The 25,168-nt window shown below is 35.3% G+C and overlaps 5 protein-coding genes across 6 annotated transcripts; 4 read left to right on the forward strand and 1 right to left on the reverse strand.

Moving 5' to 3' along the window:
- Positions 1-1,225: 1,225 nt before the first annotated feature.
- On the reverse strand, positions 1,226-4,669 carry LOC108211747 (receptor-like protein 9DC3). The gene is made up of 2 exons (XM_017383426.2): positions 3,140-4,669; positions 1,226-3,024 (listed from the first exon to the last, which is right to left on the reverse strand). The coding sequence occupies exons 1-2, from the start codon at positions 4,503-4,505 to the stop codon at positions 1,877-1,879; spliced, it is 2,514 nt and encodes an 837-aa protein (XP_017238915.1). The 5' UTR covers positions 4,506-4,669; the 3' UTR covers positions 1,226-1,876.
- A 2,251-nt stretch (positions 4,670-6,920) lies between these two features.
- Positions 6,921-9,573, forward strand: LOC108211706 (ankyrin repeat-containing protein BDA1-like). Of its 2 annotated transcripts, none has more exons than XM_017383380.2 (4): positions 6,921-7,146; positions 7,273-7,386; positions 7,842-8,424; positions 8,549-9,573. In XM_017383380.2, exons 3-4 carry the CDS (start codon positions 7,870-7,872, stop codon positions 9,431-9,433), a joined length of 1,440 nt encoding a protein of 479 aa, XP_017238869.1. In that variant the 5' UTR covers positions 6,921-7,146; positions 7,273-7,386; positions 7,842-7,869; the 3' UTR covers positions 9,434-9,573. The 2 variants fall into 2 exon arrangements, with proteins under 2 accessions (XP_017238869.1, XP_063946313.1); XM_064090243.1 differs by having other exon boundaries at positions 7,307-7,386.
- A 2,460-nt stretch (positions 9,574-12,033) lies between these two features.
- Positions 12,034-12,900, forward strand: LOC108212930 (uncharacterized). Its single transcript, XM_017384642.1, has one exon. It carries the CDS (start codon positions 12,034-12,036, stop codon positions 12,898-12,900), a length of 867 nt encoding a protein of 288 aa, XP_017240131.1.
- A 5,444-nt stretch (positions 12,901-18,344) lies between these two features.
- Positions 18,345-20,603, forward strand: LOC108211707 (ankyrin repeat-containing protein BDA1-like). Its single transcript, XM_017383381.2, has 3 exons — positions 18,345-18,485; positions 18,575-19,157; positions 19,583-20,603. Exons 2-3 carry the CDS (start codon positions 18,588-18,590, stop codon positions 20,423-20,425), a joined length of 1,413 nt encoding a protein of 470 aa, XP_017238870.1. The 5' UTR covers positions 18,345-18,485; positions 18,575-18,587; the 3' UTR covers positions 20,426-20,603.
- Positions 20,604-22,539: 1,936 nt separating this feature from the next.
- LOC108212931 (ankyrin repeat-containing protein ITN1-like) lies at positions 22,540-24,584 on the forward strand. The gene is made up of 3 exons (XM_017384643.2): positions 22,540-22,611; positions 22,730-23,312; positions 23,576-24,584. Exons 2-3 carry the CDS (start codon positions 22,743-22,745, stop codon positions 24,407-24,409), a joined length of 1,404 nt encoding a protein of 467 aa, XP_017240132.1. The 5' UTR covers positions 22,540-22,611; positions 22,730-22,742; the 3' UTR covers positions 24,410-24,584.
- Positions 24,585-25,168: the final 584 nt, after the last annotated feature.

Genomic DNA, 25,168 nt, shown 5'->3' on the forward strand with positions numbered 1-25,168 from the left:
TTCACCTCAGTTTCCAAGTCACTTGCATCTCCTTCAACAGAATCGGCCCCCAAGCTGACATCATCATTATCATCCTCACAATGATCCAGTACACTTCTAACCTGTACAAGGTACCAAGAAACACTTGATTACCATATGAATAGAAATATGAAGGATTATGTACTCCTCTAGTCCTGTATCTTTTCCCTCACCTTAAGAGCTAATACCATTTCCAGAGGATTCTTGGTCCATGAATAATTAACTTCTTCTTCTGTGCAGCCTCTGAAGAATGGTGGCTCATAGTCCACGGGCTGTTACAGTCTCCGAGCCCCAACAAGATTACAGCAGCGCCAGCAAGAACCGACAGCATCTTCGAGAAGCCGTTAACAATGTGGAACAAGTTCAAAAACTACACCATCTTCCAACAAAAATTGGAGCACAGAGACGAGACACTGCTGATTGCCGCGACTGTAATAGCTGCCATGGCTTACACATCCGCCATAAGCCCTCCGGGAGGCGTCGCTGGAATCGACGCCACAACTTATTCCAGCGATGATCCCTGGTATGCAGGCTACTATCTGTCACCCGGAAGTTCCCTCCTGGCCTACTTCTACGCGCCACTGAGTAACGCGTTTTGGAGGGCTAATACGATCTCGTTTATGGCTGCTCTAAGTGTGATCTTCATTTATGTGACTGGCGCGAGTCTGAAGCAGAAGCTGTTTGTTTGGCTAATTCGTGCTGCGATGTGGGTGACTCTCTCGGCTATGATTATTGCCTACGAAGCGGCGGTGAGAGCCACCACTCCGAAGTATAACCAGAATGCCGGAACACTTTATTCGGTCAGAGTCAGATTGTATTCTTGGATGGCTCATTGCCATTGTGGCTGTTCTTTATCGCTGTGGCCGCTACATTTTGAGGAAAAGTTATGAAAAAAAAGATGGCCACGACGAACAAGATAAATACAATCGAGATCGCCTCCACTGTTTCGACTCCAAGTCATAATAATAATGTCTAGTAAATTTCAATCCGAACCCTAGCTCTTTGTTTTATCTTGCTTTATATGCCCGGTTTGTATTTTGTTTTATGATCACTAGTAACCTAGCCTCTATGTAATTTGTGTTCTGTTCGAATCTCGATGTTGTAAGTTTTTTATCTTGCTGTCTCAAAGAAATTGATAGTCGAATGATCATGTGTACACGTAAGTTTGTCAAATGATATGTATTGTGAGTGATAGTCGACTCATGTGTATACGTAAGTTTGGTCAATACCATAAAAAGTCAAACAAGACAAAAGAATTAGGACGAGGGAGTACATACTAAAGCTAAACAGAACACCACAAAAATATATTCCAAACCTACAATAGCATTTTTTTGAAGTTGATTGGCTTCATGAATCTTCTCCACAAGCTCAGCTCCAGTTAGGGGTGTAAACAAACCAAACTATTCGTGAGCTACTCGAGTTCGGCTCATAAAATATTCGAATTTGATTCGGTAATAATCGAGCCGAGCTCGAGCTCGAGCTATTTGGATGTTTTACCGAGCCGAACTCGAGCTTCAAATTACTCGGCTCGTAAGGTTCGCGAGCCTTATCGAGCCTCTATTATTTTTTTATTTTTTTATTATAAATATATTTTTACAAATATATTTAATATTTTATTTATAATTTATATATTTAATCGAATCGAACTCGAGTCGAACCAATCATATTTCGAGTTTTTGTCAATATTTGGTGACTCGATTCGAGCTTTCGAGCCGAACTCGAGCCTACCGAACTATTTACGAGCCGAGTTTCGAACTTGAAATTATAGGCTCGGTCGAACTCGAATTCGAGCTCGAGCCCCGAACTTTTCAGTCGAGCTCGAGCCGAGCCTGGCAGTATTCGACTCGGCTCGGCTCGTTTACACCCGTAGCTCCAGTGCTTTATTAATGTATCTGACAAACCATGCATCTAGGCTTCCTATGGTGAAGATGATGTAACCAGTAGAAAATCCGCATATCAATCCACATGAATATCCCATCACGATCACTTCCCAAAAGAATCTATAATAATTCTCATCTTCATCATCATTCTGGATACCTTGTGGCAGTGGCGATGTATGCATGCATTTCTTTGTCAAAGGAGATCCACACAACGCAGAGTTGCCTAGGTAAGAACTATTCGTAAAAGTGCTGAATTGTCCTTTTCTAGGAATTTCTCCGGTAAGATGGTTTTCAGAGAGGTTCAAGGTAGAGAGAAATGTCAAACTAGTTAACTGATGAGGAATTCTACCTGTCAATTGATTCGACGATAAATCTAGAGATTGGAGCGCTTCCATATTTCCCAGAACTGATGGAACAAGTCCCGTAAGACTATTATAAGATAGATTAAGCAATGCAAGCCATCTAAGCTCCCCGGTGACCTTTGGAACTTTGCCTTGAAATCTGTTGCATGAGAGATCAATGACTGTGTAAATATGAAGAAGGCTTCCCACTTCGTACTCCTTTCCTTTTACATTTAGAGAGACAGATGCAGGATGATAGTAAAATAATTGCATTGGTAAATTGTAATAATCATCCTTATCATCACCTGCTTTCATATTATCAAAATAGTGAATTGGCAAATTGCCAGTGAGTTCATTGTGGGAAAGATCTAGGACCCGTATCTTGGGGAACGGATGTGCTATATTTCTGAGACTTACTGTACCATTTACTCTGTTTGATCTTAAGACAAGGACTTCGAGCTCTCCAAGAGTAACTAGCCACAAAGGAAAGGCACCGCTTATAGCGTTATGTCCAATGTCAAGAACTTTTAACCGCTTACAGTCTGCCAATGCTAGGGACAAAGGCCCTTCGAAGTGATTGCCATACATGTTTAAAACTTTCAGGTGACAGCTCCTGGAGAAATTTGTTGGTATAGTTCCTCGAAATTGATTTCTACCAACATTAATGGAATTTAGTGTTCCTACCATATTTCCCAAACAACGTGGAAGTGCACCACTGAATCTATTATCGGACAGGTCAAGAATCTTCAGGGATGTGGCATTGCAAATAACTGCTGGAATCTCACCTGTCAAAACTTAAAAGGCATGAGAAATAATAAATTTGAAGTAATCAAACTACTGAAAATTATTAAGTTAAGTTGCTTGCTACGAAAAAAGGAAGATATAAAGAGACAAGCAGACCTGTAAAATGGTTTCCACTTAAATTAATGCAATCAAGATTCGGCTGAACATAAAATTTCTTGAAAATGTTCCCTGAAAAGTTGTTCCATGATAAATCAATGAGCGACAAGGATCTAGAGTTTTTCAGGAAGTCACTAGAAATACTGCCAGAAAACCTATTATGATCCAGGGTAAGATAAATTAGATCAGTGAGATTAGAGATGGTCTCTGGAAGTGATCCGGTCAATTGATTTTCATCAAGAAGAAGTGCTTTCAGTTGCTTCAGATTTCCGATATCAAATGGAATATTACCAGTAAGATAATTGGAATCAAGAAACAATTCTTTGAGTTGTGTGAGGAGCGACAATTCTGAAGGAATATTGCCACTAAGATTATTGGTATATAGATGTAATTGATTAAGCTTTGTCAAGAGCCCCAGCTCAGAAGGAATGCTGCCATTGAAATAGTTATCTCCAAGGTCTAGGATTCGAAGCTCACCAAGTAGACCTAGAGAAGAAGGGATAGGTCCTTCAAAAAAATTAGAAAATAATTGAAGTTCTTCCAGACCATGGAGCGTGCTAATATCATCAGGAATAACACTTGAAAGGTTATTTTTTGCTAGGCAAAGAACTCTCAATTTGGTACACTTGAATATATGTGGTGGAATCGGCCCCCTGAAACTATTGTTACCAAAATTTAGGTATTCAAGATTATGCAAATTGTTAAATTCAGGCACCAGATCACCTGTTAACATATTATATGAAAGATCAAGGTAAGTCAGGTTATGACTATTGGATATGAATTCTGGGAATCCCGAGAGAAGATTATTCTGACTAAGATTGAGGCTCTTCAAAAATGGCATGGGGGAAAAATTAGACCAGTTTGGAGCTTCTAAGTGATTATATGACAGGTCCAAGGTGTGCAACCTCTGAAGACGACTAACCTGGTAAGGAACAGAACCTCTGAGATTATTGTGGCTTAAATTGAGGTATACCAGCTCTGTCAAATCTTCAATATTTGGTGGAATTGGACCAGTGAAGTTGTTGTATGCGATGTTGAAACGCTTGAGTTCTGGAAATGTACTGAAACGGAACTGACCAAGCGATGCCATGAGTTGATTTTCTGCAAGATCAATCTCACTGACAGAACCTGCAGAGTTACAAATAATGCCAGTCCAGTTACAAAGATTAGTGAGATTAATGAGTGACCAGGATTCGAGGAAAGTAGACCGAGACATGCTACTCTTCCATTTCACTAGAGCTTCGCCTTCTTCTTGCCTTCTTGTAGATCTTTCCGTGAGGGTCAATGGAAGCAATGAGAGAAAGAAAACAACAACAATAAGGTCATTAGAGTTTCGAAAGTGAACCATGTTTCTCCTCAAATTCATCGTAAAATATTGCACACAACTATATGAATTATATGGTAAATGTCTATATGAATTAGTATATATGTGCTCTGTCTCGAAACCAAATGAAGAAGTTTATAGCTAGCATGTTAGTGCAGATCGGCTACTAGATGAGTGTGGAAACCTAATGATTCCTTTCTCACCTGCTTTTCTAATAAAATTAGCTTTTTAAGTACTCATGAGTCAAAAGCCAGATCTATATGGGACAATTTACTTCTGCTAACTTTCTAATTATTGGACATCATAATTTTTTTCTTTTTCTCTGATTAATAATTAGCCCACTATAAAAGTACATAAATGTAGTCCGTCAAAAATAATCACTTCTAATATTTTGGGGCATATTTTCTTTGCAAGACTTGAAAAGCATGTTGCAGGAACCAAATTTAATAAGTGATTGAGAAGACTTGAAAGTGAGGAGATTAAATTTGTCGACTTGGGTGTTCAGACTTGGTGCATATTTGGGCATACGAAAGTGAGTAGACTTGGTGTATATGGACTAACTGGTGCTTTAAAGACTTTGAAGCTTCTATGAAGACTTGTTTACCAGGAATAAATGTTCTAAAATTAAGTTGGTGAGGAAGATGTGGAATATGGTGAGAAACTTTACTATCTTTCAAGAGAAAAAGGAAAAAAGAGATGATCCTTTATTGGTAGCAGCAACTGCAAGTGAAATATATATAGGAAAATGCTTGGTGCACATAATTGTGTACAAAAACATGTACATAATGACTTGTGGTGGTATCTAATTGGATGGCCCCCCTGCATTTACACCAACCACCCCAATTATAATTCACCACATCACCTGCCACATCATTATGTACAAATTTTCTGCACACAATTATGTGCACCTAGCACTACTCATATATATATATATATATATATATAGCTGCAATGGCTTACCAAGCAGCTATTAGCCCTCCGGGCGGTGTTGCTTCAATAGATGCCACAGGAAAATTAGGGTGTTTGATTTATGGTTAATGATCAAACTAAAAATACAAACTACAAACTCAAATAATTTTTTACTAAATCGCGTCAAAGTTAACATATATGGTATGCACATTGATGGTTGGTAGATGGAGAAAATATATTGAAATCAAATTTCAGAAAAAGTTTAACGATTGACGAAAAAAATCAAATTAAAAACAGACGAAAATATGTAGATAATGTATTGTGCAGTGTGTTTCAATAGCGTATATGTTTACTTATACATGATCATTAGATTATATTCATTTAAGCATATCAAGATGAGATAGAATAGATACAAATAAACACAACTAATAATTAATTAATTAAATTATTTTCAAGTAACTACTCGGCGGGGAGCTGTGAATAAAAGAGATTTATGAGTAGTTTGTAGCATATTGTCAACAAAGGGCTTCTTTTAAAAGGTCCAAAAACTCAGTTTAACAAGATCAGGAAAATAAATGTTTATGCAGCAGCTTAAATGTCACATCTTGTCAGATGCTAATGTGGTTTAAAGCAGTATGAGTGTGGATTTAAAGTAGGAAGAATGTGGACTAATTGCTCATTTCTGTGCAAGTGATTATAAAAATTTCTATGATCCAGACCTGACGAAACTGCATTATTGGGAATGAGATCTTGACAAGTTATCTATCAGTTGTGGTAATGTTTCTTACTTTCTTTAAATCGATGGCCAAATTTTGTCTAAAATTTAATAATTTTGGATCGTTTTTGAGAGTATTATGAAATTAAGAGATCCTGTTTGTGTGGCTATAAGCCAAAGGTTAAAGTGGTTTCTGACTTTAAGCTGAAAAATGTGTGTTTGTGTAATAATCGAGAAACTCCGACTTAAAGTCACAACTGATTTAAAGTCGGTAGTTCGTTTGTATTTTTTGAGTGACCTAATTTTTTTAAATAAAATTACCCATAACTTATAAATCACTTTAATTTTAATTATTAAATTATAAATTATAAATTATAATTCATTAATAAGTCAAAATTATAAAACAAACATTTTAAAAGCTCGACTTATCACATTAAGTCAATTTAGGGTCAAGAGAGAACCATTAGAGAGAACCATAGAACCCTTGCCTTATAAGTAGGGTTCTGCGGCCGAACTTAAGTATTAGTTAGAGTTTTGCAGCAGAACCTTCACATGCAAAAAAATGTCAATATCTATGTATTATATTTTAAAATTATATTTGAACACATACAACAATGAAAAAACATGAAAAAAACATATATTTGGATTTAGATCCTAAAAATCTATTTAAAATTTAGGGTTAACCTTAGTGGTTCTATGGTTCTATTTTAAGGACGGCTTCTCTCTTGAGCGCGACCCAGTCAGTTTAAGTCGTAATTCATAATTTTAAGCTCCACCAAAGAGAGATAACTGTCTTTTGTAATCATGTTAATTTTGTCGAAGCAGTGGCTGTTTGTTTCTTGATCTTGACTGTCCTTTGTAGAGTAAAGAAAATAGAAATATTAGAACATCAGTACTGTCAGTGTAAAACAATTCTCGCTTAGAACATCTTCACTTGCTCTACAGATACTTTGTTCAGTTGTTCAACGGCTTTTCTTGCTTTACAGATAATTGTGATTTGCAAAACCTGAGTTTTCGTAACAGTGAGGCAAATCATCTCCAAAGCACCCGACATAAGTGGTATTACTACATATGTAATCAGTATCTTTTACTTTTTTTTTTTTTTTTGCTAAATCAGTATCTTTTACTTTTACTTTTACTTGTTTAAGATTATGTGAGACAAAACATCTTTAAACAAAAATGCAGAAGCTTGATTCTGAAAACCATATAAATGTGCCAGCAAGAAAATGCAAGGAAGTAGAAAAAGTATAACCTCCTACCCTACTCAGCTCAATTCGTCTATCAAGTATCAACTAACAGGTACCCAAATCCATCTCAATATTGCTAATTATGTTTTGATTTTAGCATGCTAGACCTCTCTCTCTCCTCCCCCTCCTCTCTCTCTCGCGCTCTCCCTCTCTCTCTCTCCCCTCTCTCTCTCTCTCTCTCTCCCCCTCTCCCTCTCTCTCTCTCCCTCTCTTTTCTCTCCCTCCCTCCCTCTCTCTCTCTCTCTCTCCCTCTCTTTTCTCTCCCTCCCTCCCTCTCTCTCTCTCCGTCTCTTTTCTCTCCCTCCCTCCCCCTCCCTCCCTCCCCCCCTCCCTCTCTCTCTCTCTATCTCTATCTCTCTCTCCCTCGCCCCCTCCCTCCCTCCCTCACTCTTCCTCTCTTCCTCCATCCTGTTCCATCTCCCTCTCACGAAGTTGTTCTCAAAATGAAATGAATTTCCAATTAGTACCAAAACCCTACTCACAAGTAATTAATATATTTATATGCAGATAAATACAGGATATAAAAGTTGAGGCGATGGAGAAGAAGCTTTACGATGCATGCGTGAAAGGCGATGTGAAGGAATTGGAGGCACTGATGAGAGAAGATGAACTCACTCTTGCTAGACTTTCAATATCTTCTTGCTTTAACCAAACACCCCTGCATTTAGCTTCCATGTTAGGTCACTTCGAATTTGCCAAATCTCTTCTTTTTTATAAGCCTGACTTTGCTAGCAGGTCAGATTCACAGGATCGTTCTCCTCTTCATGTGGCATCAGCAAATGGATATGCAAATATCGTTAAACTATTGTTAGAGTACGATCAGGAAATGTGCCAAGTTCGTGATGAGGATGGAAGGACTCCCCTTCATTTGGCTGTAATGAATGGTCAACATGACTCTGTTATGGAGCTGATAAAAGTGACTTCCGGATCATGTGGTGAAGAAGGGACGGTACTGCATTTGTGTGTTATGTATAATCGTTTGAATCTTCTCGTTCGTTTGTTAGAATTGAACGACCACGATTTGCCAAACATTAAAGATGCCAATGGCAACACTATTCTACACTCTGCAGCAGCTTTAAGACGAATGCAGGTGAATTAATTAACTTTATTTGATATAAGTTTTCAATGTTAAAATCTCTTGGAGTGTGTAATGCAAGATTTGTTATGGTCCGAGTGTTAATATTCATTTCCAATGCACGGTTTTCTGGCCTCAGATAATAAAATACCTGATCACGAGTAGAAGTAAAGTGGACGTGAATTCAGTAAATAAAAATGGCCTCACAGCTTTTGACATAATAGACCAAATGCCTAAAGATGTGAACACTATGGAAATCAAGGAGCTTCTTTTCTCAGCCAGTAGATCCAGAACCAAAGAAATTAAAGAAGCAGCAAAAACGAACGGTCTCCAGGCTCCAAGGGTAGGCCGCGCATCTGGAGCTGAAAATAAAACAGAGGAAGTATCAGCAGTAGCAAGTGACAGCAATTTCAAGCCAGCTAAGATGTGGCAGAAGGTGAAAACTTCCATCTTTCAAAATAAAAAGGAAAAGATAGACGATTCGATACTGGTAGCAGCAACTTTGATAGCTGCCATGGCTTACCAAGCAGCTATTAGCCCTCCAGGTGGTGTCGCTGGATTGGATGCCTCGGAAAATTCACTTCGTTCTAAAACATATGATCTTGGACCTGCCGAGTCCTTTCTAGCGTACTTTCACCCAAAATTGAGTAACATATTTTGGATATCTAACACCATCTCGTTCACGGCTTCACTGAGTGTGACATTTTTATATATCAGTGGCGCAAAACTGAAACGAAGGATTTTTATTTGGCTTATAAGGGCGGCCATGTGGATGACTCTTACCTCAATGACCGTGGCCTATACATGTGCAGTTCAAGCCACTTCTGGAGGATACAAGCAGAGCCATACAATTTATGCACTATTCATAGCACAATACGTATGGACCGGTTTGATTCTGCTTTCGTTCTTAGTTCTTGTTTATCGCTCAGTCCGCTACGTAGTGAGAAATAAAAGGGCTACCAGGAAGAAGGATATCAGGGAAGCTGCCACTTTCTTCAGAACCCCGAACACTGATATCATCTGATACAAATAACTGATTTGCTATCTGAGTCCACTTCACATTTGAACCACTTACTCTATCTAGCTAGGTTCCTTGCCTTTCTATATGATATAAATTGTATCTTTCATTTTTATTCTGCAATCGATCCACTTATTATCCTTAATTTGTAGTATCTAATTTAGATCAAACTGTATTGCACAATCTAAAGAACAAATTATCTCAAATTCTTCATCTTTACGGGGAAAGATCCAAATCTCCATAGTTTTAACACAAAGAAACTATAGAACCGATGTTACTATTGTAAGGATAAAATGGTAGAATAAGATAATAACTGGTGCTTCCACCTGTGTTCCACTAAATTTTGGAGAATAATATCAAAAAAGTAATCCCCCAACAATGACTGCTTTTAGGGTTTATATATTTTTGCAACTGTCTTTAGGGTTCTTAAATGGGGATCGATGCTAGCTATTGTGCGACAACTTTCAAGATGCTATACATGAGGAGTGTAGTACAATTCATAAAAGAGTTTTGGATGCTTAATTGTAGCATAATCTACATCTGCTGCTTTTTAAATGCAGAAAAAGCTACTTAAACATGATTAGGGAAATAAATTCCATTACTTTAGCTCAGTTATTTTATGCAGTAGCTTGAATGACACATATTGCTAGATGCGAATCTGGATTAAACCAGTATGGAGAAACTAAAACTGTTGTGGATTGCCTCTCTAACAACATTATTTCTGAAAGCAACTATTGTTAAGAAGGATTATTAACAACACCACGTTTAATAGAAAACGTTGTTGGTTCTGGGTGTTGCACAACAATTTTTTCAACGTAAACCATCATGTTCAGCACTATCACACACAACGGTGCGCACCGTTGTCTGATACGCACATCAGACGGCGTCTCGATAGACCACGGTTTTCCGTGGTCTCAGACAACGGGCAAAAACCGTTGTGTGATGCTAAATCTGTTGTAGTGATTGATGGAGTCATGGAATTTTGCAACTCTACTGCAGCCGAAAACCTTATTACAGCATCTTTTGCTTTTCATTAGTTTAGAGAGTAATGTGCTCCTAAATTTTGATTAATATAATTAAGTTCTGGAATGATAATGAAGATTAAATCTAAAGATAAGTTAAATTATGTTTTTATTAAAGGTAAAATCTCAAAGGATGTTACCACTAGCTTCTCTTTTGACCTTGTTTATCTTTTGCTTCTTAGGAAAGAAAAAGGAAAAGAACCTACGAATGAACAAATTCTATGTTTCTTTGTCCTAAAAAACCCTTATATAAGTGTTGCCAAGAGGATTGATGAAGACACCTGATAATTAATTAGCTTCTGTATAACTGAGCTCCACTCTTGGCTGAAGTTAACAGGTTCTGATCATTCGATCTGGAACTTTGAAATTCAGTTTCTTATTGTTGTATTTATATTGCTAATTATATTTAAAAAAATTTGTCTAATTAAATAGTATGCAATTCTGGTAAGTATTTTAATCTTATTCTCAGAATTACTCATATTTTTTTTATTCAGAGAGATCCAAGGCATGGAATTTGAGGTGATGGAGAAGAAGCTGTACCATGCATGTTTGAAAGGAGATGTAGAGACGTTGGAGGCACTGATGAGAGACGATGAACTCACTCTTTCTCGAATATCCATATCTTCTTGCTCCAACCAAACACCTTTGCATTTAGCTTCTATTTTAGGTCACTTTGAATTTGCTAAATCTCTTCTTTCTTTTAAGCGTGGCTTTGCAAGCAGGTTAGATTCACAAGGCCGGTCTCCTCTATATTTGGCATCTGCAAATGGACATCCAGATATTGTCCAAGTCTTGTTAGAGTATGATCAGAATATGTGCCGAGTTTGTGATGAGGATGGAAGGACGCCACTCCATTTGGCTATAATGAATGGTCAACATGAGTCTGTCAACAGGTTAATAGAACTCAACCATGAATCATCAAGAAGGGACAGCATTGCAGTTGTGCGTTTTTTATAATCGTTTGAATGTTCTCATTCCTATATTAGAATCGAACTATTACCATGATATGATTAACATGAAAGATCAAAATGGAGAAACTATTGTACATTCTGCTGCAGCTTTGAGACGGACACAGGTAAATTATACTCTTTGTATATTTATTTTATAAAAGGCAAATTAAACTACATAAAAATCAATTGTCTTGGATTGGAATTTTTGTTACCTTAGCGGCTTCAAGCATACGTTGTCATGCTCATGTGAATTAACTTTCATGTTAAGGGTCGTGCTAAGAGAGAACCCATCCTTAAAATAGAAACATAAAATCACTAATTAAAATTTTGTTGTAGAACCCTAAATTTTAAATAGATTTTCAGGATCTAAATCCAAATATATGTTTTTTGCATTGTTGAGTGTGTTTAAAAAAATTTCAAAATATAATACATAAACACGACATTTTTTGCACTGCAGAACCCTAATTAATATTAGAAATAAGGCTAAGGGTTCCAAGGGTTCTTAGCCTAAGAGTTCTAAGAGGAACATGATCACCCTTCATGTTAATATATTACGGATGTAATGAATATGCAGTACTTATAATGGTTTTATGGATCTAGATAATAAAGTACCTGGTGAAGTCGGGGTGAAGAAATGGACGTGAATGTTGTGAATAAACATGGTTTCACAGCTTTAGACGTAGTTGAGCAGATGCCTAAAGATGTGAAAACCATGGAAATAAAGGAGCTCCTTATCTCAGCTGGTGCTCTGAATGCTAAAGAAATTAAGAAAGCAGTAACCACGAGCAATAACCCAAGGGTACATGACGGAGTAGCAGCTGATTATGACGGGGAAGCAGGAGAAAGCAAGCTGAGAATGATGTGGAAGCAGGTTAAAAACTTCACTATCTTTCAAGAGAAGAAGGAAAAGAGAGACGAGTCATTATTGGTAGCAGCAACTGTAGTAGCCGCGATGGCTTACCAAGCAGCTATTAGCCCTCCAGGAGGTATGGCTGGAATGGACGCTGCAGAAGAAACGAGAGACTCAATTTCCCCTTTCAAAAAATCATATTATTTTGGACCTGCATATTCCCTTCTAGCCCTATTTGATCCCGAAATCAGCAATGACTTTTGGATATTCAACACCACCGCTTTTTTGGCTTCTCTAAGTGTGATCTTTATCTTTGTAAGCGGTGCAGCTCTGAAAAGACCAATTTTTCTGTGGCTTATTCGCGCGGCCGTGTGGATCACTCTCTCATCAATGACTTTCGCCTATGTTTATGCAGTAAAAGCCACAACCCCAAAAAGTAATGATGATAAATTGAATGATGACACATTTGTTGCAGTCGAGCTGGGACTATTTATATGGATAGGATTCATTTCCCTGTCCTTTTTCGTTCTAATTTGTCGTTCAATCCGCCATGTGGTGGGAAAGAAAAGGGCTAAGAGGAATATAAATACCAGGGAAGCTGCCGCTGCCTCCAGAGCCCAAATCCTGATATTGTCTGAAAAAAATATTTAATGTTGGAGTTTATTTTTAAGTAACACCTTGCTTTACAAAAATAACCCTAACGAGAGTCGACTCCTCTTTCTCCCATTTTTCTCCTCAGCTGCCGCATCCTCTCCCCCTCTACTCCTTACCTCCATACACTTAACCTAAAAACCATTGTCATCATAAGACCTTATTCTTCCTCTCTTGTTTTTTTTTTTTTTTTTTCGCTTCAATAATTTTCAATAATCTTCATCTTTTAGGTGGGATTTTTGATTCTTGCATCCATCCTTTTGGGTGTTTATGTCTCTTCTTGTGGAGTGGTTTGTGTCTCTCCTTTTGGAGTGGTTGGTGTGTTTTAATATGTTTTGGTGTGTTTAATTTTGTTATTTTGTCCGTTGATAATGATTGAATTGGTGTATCGAGATATCTGGAAAGCCAACTTTGAATCTGAAACGGTGGTGATTATCGCAAAAGCTCATCTTGCACAACGAAAGATTGTTCATTATATGGGGACATCTCTGTACCTCTGGGATTAGTTTGTGTAACTGACGGTTATTAACAGAGGACTATCACCTATTTTTTATGTGCGCATGCCAATTGTGACGCTACTATTTTCAAGATTGTTGGGTGTCGACTGAATTGCTCTGGAAAAACCTTTGTAATTATTTTTATTGTCAAGAATATTTATAATCTGTTTGTTAAGCAATCTGAAAATAAAATAACTAGTTGTTTAGTTCATTTTATTTCCCAATCAGGTTGTATTATCAGTTCGGGGATTTGTGTTGACTGTGTTTGAGAATTTTAGTGAATGCGTGTAAAAAAAAAAACACCTTGCTTTACAGTAATCTGCTCCGCGTGATGTATTATTTCAATTACTTTAAGATTGCGTTTGGAATATGTATTTCATTTTAAACTTTGAATTTCAATTGACATGATTTGAGGTGTGATCTCAATTTCTTAACTTTATATACCAATGTGAATTATATTCCACCTGTACCTGTCATACAGCTCAGCTAGTAATTAGGAAATCATCGATAATTTACGACGCATCTTCTCAATGCCTCAACTTACGACGGCAATTGCTTGTGTATATTGTGGCACTTTTATCTCACATTAGTTACTTGTATTAATTTTTCATTCTGTTATACAAAGCTCTTTTTTGGTGATGCTCTCTCTCGCTGATGGTTACAACTAAGAGTTCAACATTATACTAGTAATTGAATATTATGGACATCAATACTAGTACATGAATCTTAGAATACTGCAGAATCTTCTAGAATTCAATACGTTAATTTCCAACACACATGCATAGCCCATTATGACAAGTTAACTTGCCAATAAAATCCATTATCTGCACCATTTTCATCATCATTATTGATTTCTGGTGGTGGTGGGACTGTGTTTTTACATTTCTTTGTCATTAATGGAGATCCACAAAGGCTGAGTTGCCTAGGTAAGAGCTGTTCAGTGCTGAATTGCCCTTTCTGTGGAATTGGTCCAGTGAGATGGTTTTCCCAAAGGTTCAAGGCTTCCAGATATGTCAAACTAGTCAACTGACCAGAAATGCCACCGGTCAACTGATTGGAAGACAAATCTAAAGATTCAAGTGCTTCCATATTTTCCAGTTGTGATGGGATAGTTCGTGTAAGACTGTTGTGAAATAATATTAACTGATTTCTTTTTTTTTATGTAAATTTTTAATTATGATAGAATTTTTTTGATATATTTTATAAATTAAATGTTTTGAATTTTAAAAATTCAAACATAATTTTATTAGCGTTGTAATTCTGTTATTGGAATAATCGTGATATTATAAAAGGTTGCCAATATAGAAGTATTTCATAATAATTTCATAATAAGTATTATTAAATAAAAATTATACAGCGTAAACAAAATTTTTCTACATCTGATATTTCACTCGAAAAGGATTTTATTTATTAATAAAGAGCACACATACTTCCTCTCTTTCATATTAGTTGTTTTTGAATGTCAAGTGATTGACAAGATTTTAACTAATTTTTTTTATAAAAAATTTTGATAAAATTTCAGATTTATCTGAAAATAACATTTTAAATTCCAAATCATGGACTAGGTTTTAACTAAAATTTAAAAACTATTCTAAAAAAATTTCAAATTTACATGGAAATCAAATTTTAAAATAATAGATGATTATGTATTCCTTTTAGCAGTATAATTTCTTAAACTTTTAATATTTATATAAAATATGGAAATTTGAATTAAAGTTAAGTTAGGTTGACCACTCAACAATCAATAATGGACAAGTATTTAACACCCGATTAGTAAATATAATATAATAATATTCCAGTTATTTTTTTATTAAGAAAATAATAACACTAGCTATATATTGTTCAACATGTTTCTTGTGTATTTCTAGGGTAGTCTGGGTTTGCTGCTCACCGTTTCAGTAGTGTGCAAAAAACGACTTCTGTAGCTACTACCGAAAAATGTTAGAATTTGTATTTCACTGACTTTTCTTGAAACTTGTTGAATAAAGAAATACAGGCAGGTAGAACATTGTTGTCTGTCTTCCTCATTTCTTGCATACATGCATCCAATTGAGTAAATGAAATACATAAATAAGATCAACACTTACGCACTGGAACAATTATTGTTGTAGTATATTCTTCCTATTATACAGCCACTGGCGTTAAAATATCTTATTAAATTTAAAAAATATTTCATGCTCAGAATCAAATATAAATTTTTAGTAAAAATGATATGTATTAAGTTTTGATCAAAATAACTCATAAATTCACATAAATAGTACTCCCTCTATCCCTCTTTTTGGGATATCCCTCCCATTTTTTTACGTTATTATAAATAGTAAGTTTTTCCCATCATTACACCCACTATCTTCCCCTACTATCTCATATTTAACAATAAAAACTATTATTTCACCCACTACTTTCCTCCACTATCTCAAATTTATTATTAAATATTGATAGGTCCCACCATTTTACTCACTTTTCATCTAACTTTACTCATTTTTCATACATTGCCTTGGTCTCGGTGTCCCCTTCCGATGTAAATAATTGAGGGGGACGGAGGGAATATCCATTAAAATATTTCATCTCAATTGATAATAGTATGTTATGTTATACAAAATTTTATATCCAATTTGATACAGGTAACAACTTGACCAAATAAAGAAAACTGAGCAGGCAGAACATTGTTGTCACTCGTCCTCACAACCTAACAATTGATATAAGGATCAACTATTTGATCATAATACACACACTTTAAGTTAAAATTTACAAATTCTTTTTTTTAAGTTTTTTATTCTCCCAACATGTTAATCCTTAATTACAGAAAGTTTCTATATGGAAAATTATTAGAAAAATATTACAATATCTAAAAATAACGCATAAATAAATCGTGCATTATATTCAACAGATTTGTAACTAGGTTCGAGATTTGTTTAGGATCAAGAAACATAAATATTGGTTATATAATACGTTTAACTTAATTTTTATATTGAAAATTAATTTATTTACTTCTCCAACATAATATTAACGGATGTTCAACAAAATACGTTAAATAATGTTGAACACAAATTATATATGTGTTGAACGTATAGTTTGTTTATATGTTTTCTAATAAAATAATGATATATTTTCAATTATTTTCAAGATGAATATCTTATATAATTAATAATTAAAAAATATGAAAAATTAAAAAAAAAAGGTTTGTTTTCGTTAGTTTGTACACAACCTCCCCTCTCTATATATATAGTAATCTAGCTAAGACCTTATTTATAGCTAATTTAAGTGTTGAAGGCATGCATCAAATTAAAGTGTGGAAGGCATGCATCAAAAATTAATTTTTACTTTGTAGACTTTTCAACTCCAACTTCTTGAAATACACAAATAAGAAAATTCTGTACCAGACCAATTATTGTTGTAGTATATTAATTCTTCCTATCATATATAGGTGGTGTTTGGCTACGGCTTTTAAGCCGACTTCTGGACTTATAAGTTGGAAGCACTTATAAGTTGGAAGCACTTATTTCGTACTGTTTGTGTAATAAGTCAAGAAGCACTTATAAAAAGCTAGGAATGCTAGCTTTTGTTTCAGGACTTCTGCTTATTTGCCAAACATTTTAATCACTTATAAGTCTTGTCTGGCTTCTAACTTCTACTCCACTTATTTATTTTAACCAAGAAGCACTTATTTTAAGCTCAGCCAAACGGCCCCATAGATATATGCATATCACTGGCGTTGAAATATCGTATTAAATTATTGTAGCAACTTGTCCAAATAAAGAAATGTAATTGAGCAGGTAGAACAATACTGTTGTCACTGGTCAGTGATCCTCATAATTGGAATACCAACTATAAATATAATTTACAATGGAAAAGTTAATATTTGTTATTGGCGGGAGTAGTTTTCTTAATAATTACCACTTGTTGAAAAAAAATAGAACACCCGCATGTTGTTTGTATTCCACAAATTCTCCATTCATTACTGGAGTTGACTTAAAGCTTGTATATATATTCCGTGCTTCTCATTTTAGTTGTCATATTTCTTTTTTTGTTGTTCTGATCAAAAATTGTAAGTCATTTTTTCATTATTTTAAAAAATTGAAAATTACATCTTAAATTATATTAAAAATTATTTCCGGTGGTATTTTTTTTTTATGTTTTCAATTGATAAAATATTAATAAATTTCAGTTTCAATTTGACCGGTACAATTAAAATGTACGGAGGGAGTATATAATTTGAAAACCTATAAATGTTGTTCCAAGAGGACGATAGAAACTTAACAGAAATTAAACTTTAAAATTATCTACTCTCCAGGCTCGACGTTAGCCAGCTGAACTTATTTAAATTTGGAGATAACATCCAGATCTTGAACTTTAATTTGAACTTTAAAGAAGCGGTATCAATAAAAATAATTATTTACAAGTAAAATTATATATTTGAATATTTTTTAGCATTTATAATTTATTATATATAAAAGTCTTTAATAATAGAATAAAATATTATAAATTATTTTTGAAGTTATCTTAAATACTGTTTCTAAAATTAAATTTTTCTAAAAAAATTGATCACTAAAAGAAATTAGGATTCTCAGCTAGAGGGCATCAACAAGATATTGATTATAATAGTCGGGTAAATTAGATTTCTAAAATATGCCGTACGTGTAAGACATTGTGATTCGATATTGGCTATATTTATTGGCTATAATTTAAAATTAGTATAATATTAATATTTTATAATATAATATATAATTATTATTTCAATATATAAATAAAATGATGTGTAGTCTCCTACATTAGCCTATGATATTTTCAAAAAATTGTCAATATTTTTTTATTTTGGTATGAAACTCATTTTATAATTAATGGTTTCCATGTTCGAGATGCTCCAAGCTAATTCTGATTTATAGGCAGGAAAAGATGCTGTGAAGACGCTACAGCCAAACATGCACTGACGTTTACTGGAGTTGACTCATTAAACCTAAAATAAAATAATCTAATTTATTCGTTTTCAAACCTGTAGCTCTCTATAAGTGTTCTTCCCAGAGGATCATGGTAACGCATCAGAAATCAAACTAATTAGTACTAGTACTCTTGTCGTCTTTATACATAGAGGTAACAATACAGATCTTAATCTTTAAACTTTTAGTTATTTCTAAATATGTATCGCATAGTACATTAATCTTGATTATTAACATATGCAGATAAATACAAGGAATGGATTCCGAAGCCGAAAAGAAGCTGTACAATGCATGTCTGAAAGGAGACGTAAGGATGTTGGAAGCACTGATACGAGAAGATGAACTCACACTTGCTCGAGTTTCGATATCATCTTACTTTAACCAAACACCCTTGCATCTTGCTTCTATGTTAGGTCACTCTGAATTTGCTGAATTTCTTCTCTCCCATAAGCCTGACTTTGCGAACCGGTTTGATTCACAAGGTCGTTCTGCTCTTCATTTGGCATCTGCAAACGGATACGCGAATATCGTTAAACTATTGTTGGCACAGAATGAGACTATGTGCAGTGTTCCTGATGTGGACGAAAGGACCCCTCTCCATTTGGCTGTGATGAATGGCCAATACGATTGCGTTGAGGAGTTTATAAAAGCCAACTCTAAGTCTAATGATCAAGGACTTGATGCAGTATTGCACATGTGTGTTATGTGTAATCGTTTGGATGTTCTGATTCTTGTTTTAGGCAAGAATCCCATTGATTTGTCGGATGTCAAAGATGAGGATGGTAATACTATTCTACATTATGCTGCAGGTTTACGACGTATACAGGTAAAATCTGTGTTTAGCTGAACAATTCTTTTTCGTGCTAATAGGGTGTTAGGCCTCGAATGTCACTGTTTAGCAAGAAAAAAGTCTCTATTGTAACTTTTTGAAAAAACAACCCAAAATATCACTTCAAACCGCAACTTCATGTAGTGTTCAATATATTAAAACACAACTTTAAGTTGTGGTTTCAGTTGAAAACGCAACTTGATGAAGTTGTGATTTTCAGCTGAAAACACAACTTGAAGTTGTGGTTCCCTCAAAAAATTAAAACACAACACAATACGAAGTTGTGTTTTGAAGTGACATCTGAGGCTATTTTTCTAAAAATTGACATTGAGACCCATTTGTTTTAAAAATAGTAACTTTTGCCGCCTTTTTCCTAATTATTTGATGTAATAAATTGAATTTATGTACTTTATCCCCCACAGATAGTTAAGTACCTGGTCACAACTAGAAGTGAAGCCGAGGTGAACGTAAAGAATAACAAAGGTCACACGGCTTTGGACACAATAGAGGAGATGCTTAAAGATGTAAAAGCCATGGAAATTAAGCAACTTCTTGTCTCAGTTAGTACTAAAAAGACCCAAGAAGCACCAGCAGGACCTGGCATCTTTAACAAGCTGTTACATTCGGCCAAAAAAATAAAAAAATTCGCCATCTTTCAGGACAAAATGGAAACGAAAGACGAGACATTACTGGTAGCAGCATCTGTGATAGCCGCAATGGCCTACACATCGGCTATTAGCCCTCCCGGTGGCGTTGCTTCAATGGATGCCGCAAGTTATTCAGTCAGTGACCCGTGGTACTTTAGTTATTTTCTTGCACCCGGAAGCTCCCTTCTCGCCTACTTCTTCGCGCCACTGAGCAATACCTTTTGGGTATTTAACACCATCTCGTTTATAGCTGCACTAAGTGTAATCTTTATATATGTCACTGGTGCGAGCCTGAAGCAGAAGCTCATCGTTTGGTCTATTCGCGGCGCGATGTGGATAACTCTTTCGGCCATGATTTTTGCCTATGAGGCTGCAGTTAGAGCCACCACTCCGAAATATCATCAGAATAACAGAACACTTTATACAATTAGAGTTGGACTGTATTCATGGTTGGCCTTGATGGTCATCGCGGTACTGGTGGTTGTTTTTCATGTTTGCCGCTACATAGTGAAGACAATTTCTACGATATTGAGTGACAGGAACAAGAAAATGGACGCCTCCACTTTCAGAAACTCGATGCAAAAATCAATATCTCGTAAGGATTATGACAAACTCTAGCTGCACTTCTTCAGTTTATTTACCTTGCGTTGTTTGTACTGTATTTACGTTGTTCTCTTTGTTTAAAAATGTAATATCGTGTTTTGTATTTCCATTCTCCAAGTTCCATGTACAGTAGGATGAGGGGTGTATTTACTTGGATTTCTTCGCATCTGCAAATCTTCAAAAGGCCTATTAAAGGATATCATGGCATGTTTAGGATTTTCTTCAAATTTTCAAAAGGCATATTACAAGACACTAGCTCCATAATCAACACATCTAAGTAAATCGAATTAACCGAGCGATAAGACGGTGCGGGAACTTCCCCACCCACTAGATTCCCTCTCTTCTGACTACTACCAACTGACTTCAACCTAACTTTGAAACAAATAACTGAAATGACATGTAAAAATATATAAATCAGCAAAATGTAAAAATTGCAAAATTTAAGTCCAGAACAAGAGATGTATTTATTTTAAATTAAATAGACCGAATTAAGTATAATTCTTATAGTTAGGTGATTGAACCTCATATTCCTTTATTCCTTTTTCGTGAGAGTGCATCGTACTAATAACCAAAATAATTAATAAATTCATACCAAACATGGCTTCCAAAAAAAAAATTCATACCAAACATATTATTGTCCGTATTCACGATTTTTTTATGTTCATTGGTGTTGACAATGAAAAGAATATAGAAGCCTGAATCTAAATTATACATTTTAAAACCCTATGCATGTAGTAATATACTATTGGGAGGTTTTGCAATATTGTATGCATTTTGTGTGTATATATATATGAATTTTTAAAAAATTAATCTCAATCATTTTTATACATTTCATTACTCCATATGAATTTTAATATTTTAATATATATAAAAGTAAGGGGACGCAGAGACAGAGTAATTATCTAAACAATGTGGGTGTTTGACAAAGGGGCTTCTTGGCTTTTTTGACATAGAAGTCGACTTCTGCTTAAATCGAGGTGTTTGGTTGATTATGAGAAGCACTTATATTGAAGTTTAAAAGCTCCAAAAAAGAAGTTAGGAAACCTAGCTTATTTTGGGGATTTAGCTTCTTCTATCACTTATAATCGATATATATTCAAACACTTTTAATAACTTATAAGTCCAAACCAACTTTTCATTAATAATCTATTTCTTTATTTTAAATAATAAATCATTTATTTTAAGCGCAGCCAAACGGTCCCAATATAAATGCAAGGGTTAGTGACGCTATTGTAGTGACATCACTCCACACGGTACCAGTTGACTTACTTTCTGTGCCACTTCTTCATACCTGCCAGGCACGTTAGTTTTCCGTATTCCTCGTTACACCAGTTGACATTACGAAAACGTAATTAAGCAAAGACAACTGGAAGTTACTTTTGAGTTTTGATCGGAGGAGTAATATTTATTTTGGAAAAATGCTAAGAGCAAGTCCAACAATGTCCTAGCTATTGCCTTATAAATATAATAAAAAATAGTGTCCTAATGATTTAGAACATCATTTTAATATACCAACTCCAACAATATGTCTTATTCTTGTGCCTTATTATTAAAATAATAATATATTTGAACTATTGTTGGAGGGAAATGAAAAAGAGAGAGGAGAGAGATGTGTTGAAATGAGAGAAAGCTAATTTTTTATTGGTAGAAATGATTTAGGGCATGCATACTTGTACCTCAAAAATAAGGCATTTGAGAGATGTCCTAGTGTTTTAAGGCACCACTAGAACATTGTTGGAGCACTCATTTGCTTCAAATGCCTTAAATTTTGATTTAGGACACAATTTGAGGCACTCTTGGACTTGCTCGTACTTCAAAAATTGTCCTAATTTTTTTTTTCAAATGATGTGTCGAAATTTGATTGCTTGTATTCATTTCAATAACGATGAGACTCCCTTCCATATATATCAATTATCTAATCACAATCTTTCATTTGACTGTCATATCATTGGGTGAAGAATTTAAAAATAAATAAATTTAGAGCACGTGGCATTACCTTCTTAATAGTTTCTCTGGCAACTTGTCCGTATTCCACGAATCTTGCATTACTGCAGTTGACTTAAACCTAAAAAACAAAAATAAATCTATTTTATTCATTTTAAGACCCTTTAAATGTTCTTCCAGAGCACGATAGGAATGCATCAGAAATATTATTGGCTCTCGATCATAGCCAGCTGAACTCGTCTTCATACTTGGATCAGGTAACAATCCGATAATCTTAAACTTGGATTCTTAATACCCTAATCCTGTATATCTGCATTGCCAAAACCCTAGTCACAGCGTTACTAGTAAAATTTATCTTCAATTTAATATATGCAGATAAATACAAGCAATGGATACCGAAGTGGAGAAGAAGCTGTACAATGCATGTGTGAAAGGAGACGTAAGGATGCTGGAAGCACTCATACGAGAAGATGAACTCACTCTTGCTCGAGTTTCGATATCTTCTTGCTTTAACCAAACACCCTTGCATCTTGCTTCCATGTTAGGTCACTTTGAATTTGCTGAAGTTCTTCTCTCTCATAAGTCTGACTTTGCAAACAGATTAGATTCACAAGGTCGTTCTGCTCTTCATTTGGCATCTGCCAACGGATACGCGAATATTGTTAAACTGTTGTTGGTACACAATGAGAAAATGTGCAGTGTTCCTGATGAGGACGAAAGGACCCCTCTCCATTTGGCTGTGATGAATGGCCAATATGATTGTGTTGACGTGTTGATGAAAGCCGACTCTGAGTCTAATGATCAAGGACTCGATAAGGTATTGCACATGTGTGTTATGTATAACCGCTTGGATGTTCTGATTCTTATATTAGACAAGAACCAGATTGATCTGTCGGAGGTGAAAGATGAGGAAGGTGACACAATTCTGCATTATGCTGCAGGTTTACGACGTATGCAGGTACAAATTTATGTTTAGCTGAGAAGTTTTTGATGTAAGAATCATTAGTTAAACTAATTTTAGTGATAATTGAATTGGGTTAATAAGTAAAAAGATCACTGAACTCAATTTACAGTTGGGTTACTGAACTCAAAAAGTTTGGAAACAGATCACACAACTAGATTTAACTTGCAGTCAACTAACAGTTTGAAGAAAAACTTGAAACAGTCGTTAAGTATTAGTTGATTTTAACGATTATTGATGATTGAATTGATATCATGCAGATAGTAAAGTACCTGGTAGCAAATAGAAGTGAAGCCGAGGTCAATTTCAAAAATAGGAAAGGTCTCACGGCTTTGGACACAATAGAGGAGATGCTTAAAGATGCAAAATCCATGGAAATTAAGAAGCTTCTGGTCTCAGCTGGTACTAAAAAGATGGAAGAAGAACCAGTAGGCACTGGCACCTTTAATAAGCTGTTAAACATAACCAAGAAGGTGAGAAAATTTACCATCTTTCAGGACAAAATGGAAACAAGAGATGAGACATTACTGGTAGCAGCATCTGTCATAGCCGCAATGGCTTACACATCGGCTATTAGCCCTCCCGGTGGTGTTGCTTCAATGGATGCCGCAAGTTATTCTGTCAGTGACCCTTGGTATTTTAGTTATTTTCTTGCACCGGGAAGCTCCCTTCTCGCCTACTTCTACGCGTCTGTGAGTAACACATTTTGGGTATTTAACACAATCTCGTTTATAGCTGCTCTAAGTGTAATATTTTTGTATGTGAGTGGGGCGAGCCTGAAGCAGAGGATTTTCGTTTGGTCTATTCGAGGATCAATGTGGATAACTCTGTCGGCTATGATATTCGCCTACGAGGCTGCAGTTAGAGCCACCACTCCCAAATATAATCAGAATCACCGAACACTTACAACAGTTAGAATCGGATTATATTCATGGTTGGCATTGATGGTCATTGCCGTATTGGTGGTTGTTTTTCGTGTTTGTCGCTACACTGTGAGGACAATTAAAACAGTGAGGGCTAAGAGCAACAAAAAAAAAGAGGCCTCCATTGTCCCAACCTCAACTCAGATAGTAATATCTCATGATCAGAATTAAGGTCTAAACTCCAGCTGCGCTGTTCCTCAGTTTACCTTGCATTAAGTGTACTTTGTTTACCTTGCATTATGTTAATAACTTTGTTTTGTATTTACTTTCTCTCCATGTTCCATGTACAATACATTTTCAGATTTCCTGTAACATATTCTGTAAATTACTTTCAGAGTTTCTTATCTCGCTCATAGTTGCAAATTGTTTACTTTGTTTATCAAGTCAACTTATCAAATTACCGAGAGACCTACAGCTACTATTTTATTCATTTTAAGACCTTGCACATTATAAAGAATCGATGATGCTATCCATGTTAACGTATGATTATATTAAAATCAATTATGCACCATTTCGTTTTCTCAGCATCTCCGAGATACTCACTTTCAGAGTCTGTAATTAATCTTTTTATGCATCAATTGATCTACACTACAAAAAACTGACTATTTACGATGGAGAAGACACACTTAATTTACAACGGACTAGCAGAACCGTCATTTCATTTACTGCAAACATACAACAGATACTCGCCCCGCCGTATTATAAATAGCGTGTAATAAAATTCTGACGCTAACAAATAAAATAAAAATAACTTTCTTTCGTGTGATAAAGATATCGTAAGTTATCAGTAGTAAGATAGCTATTTTTGTAAATATCAAAAACTATCGTAAATTATCCATCACAAGTTTAAAATTGATATTGTCGTAAAATATTCATCACAAGTTTAAAAATGCAAAACTATCTACTATCCAAAAAAAAAATATTAAATCA

This window comes from Daucus carota, chromosome 3 (assembly GCF_001625215.2).
Source record: "Daucus carota subsp. sativus chromosome 3, DH1 v3.0, whole genome shotgun sequence".
NCBI lineage: Eukaryota > Viridiplantae > Streptophyta > Magnoliopsida > Apiales > Apiaceae > Daucus > Daucus carota.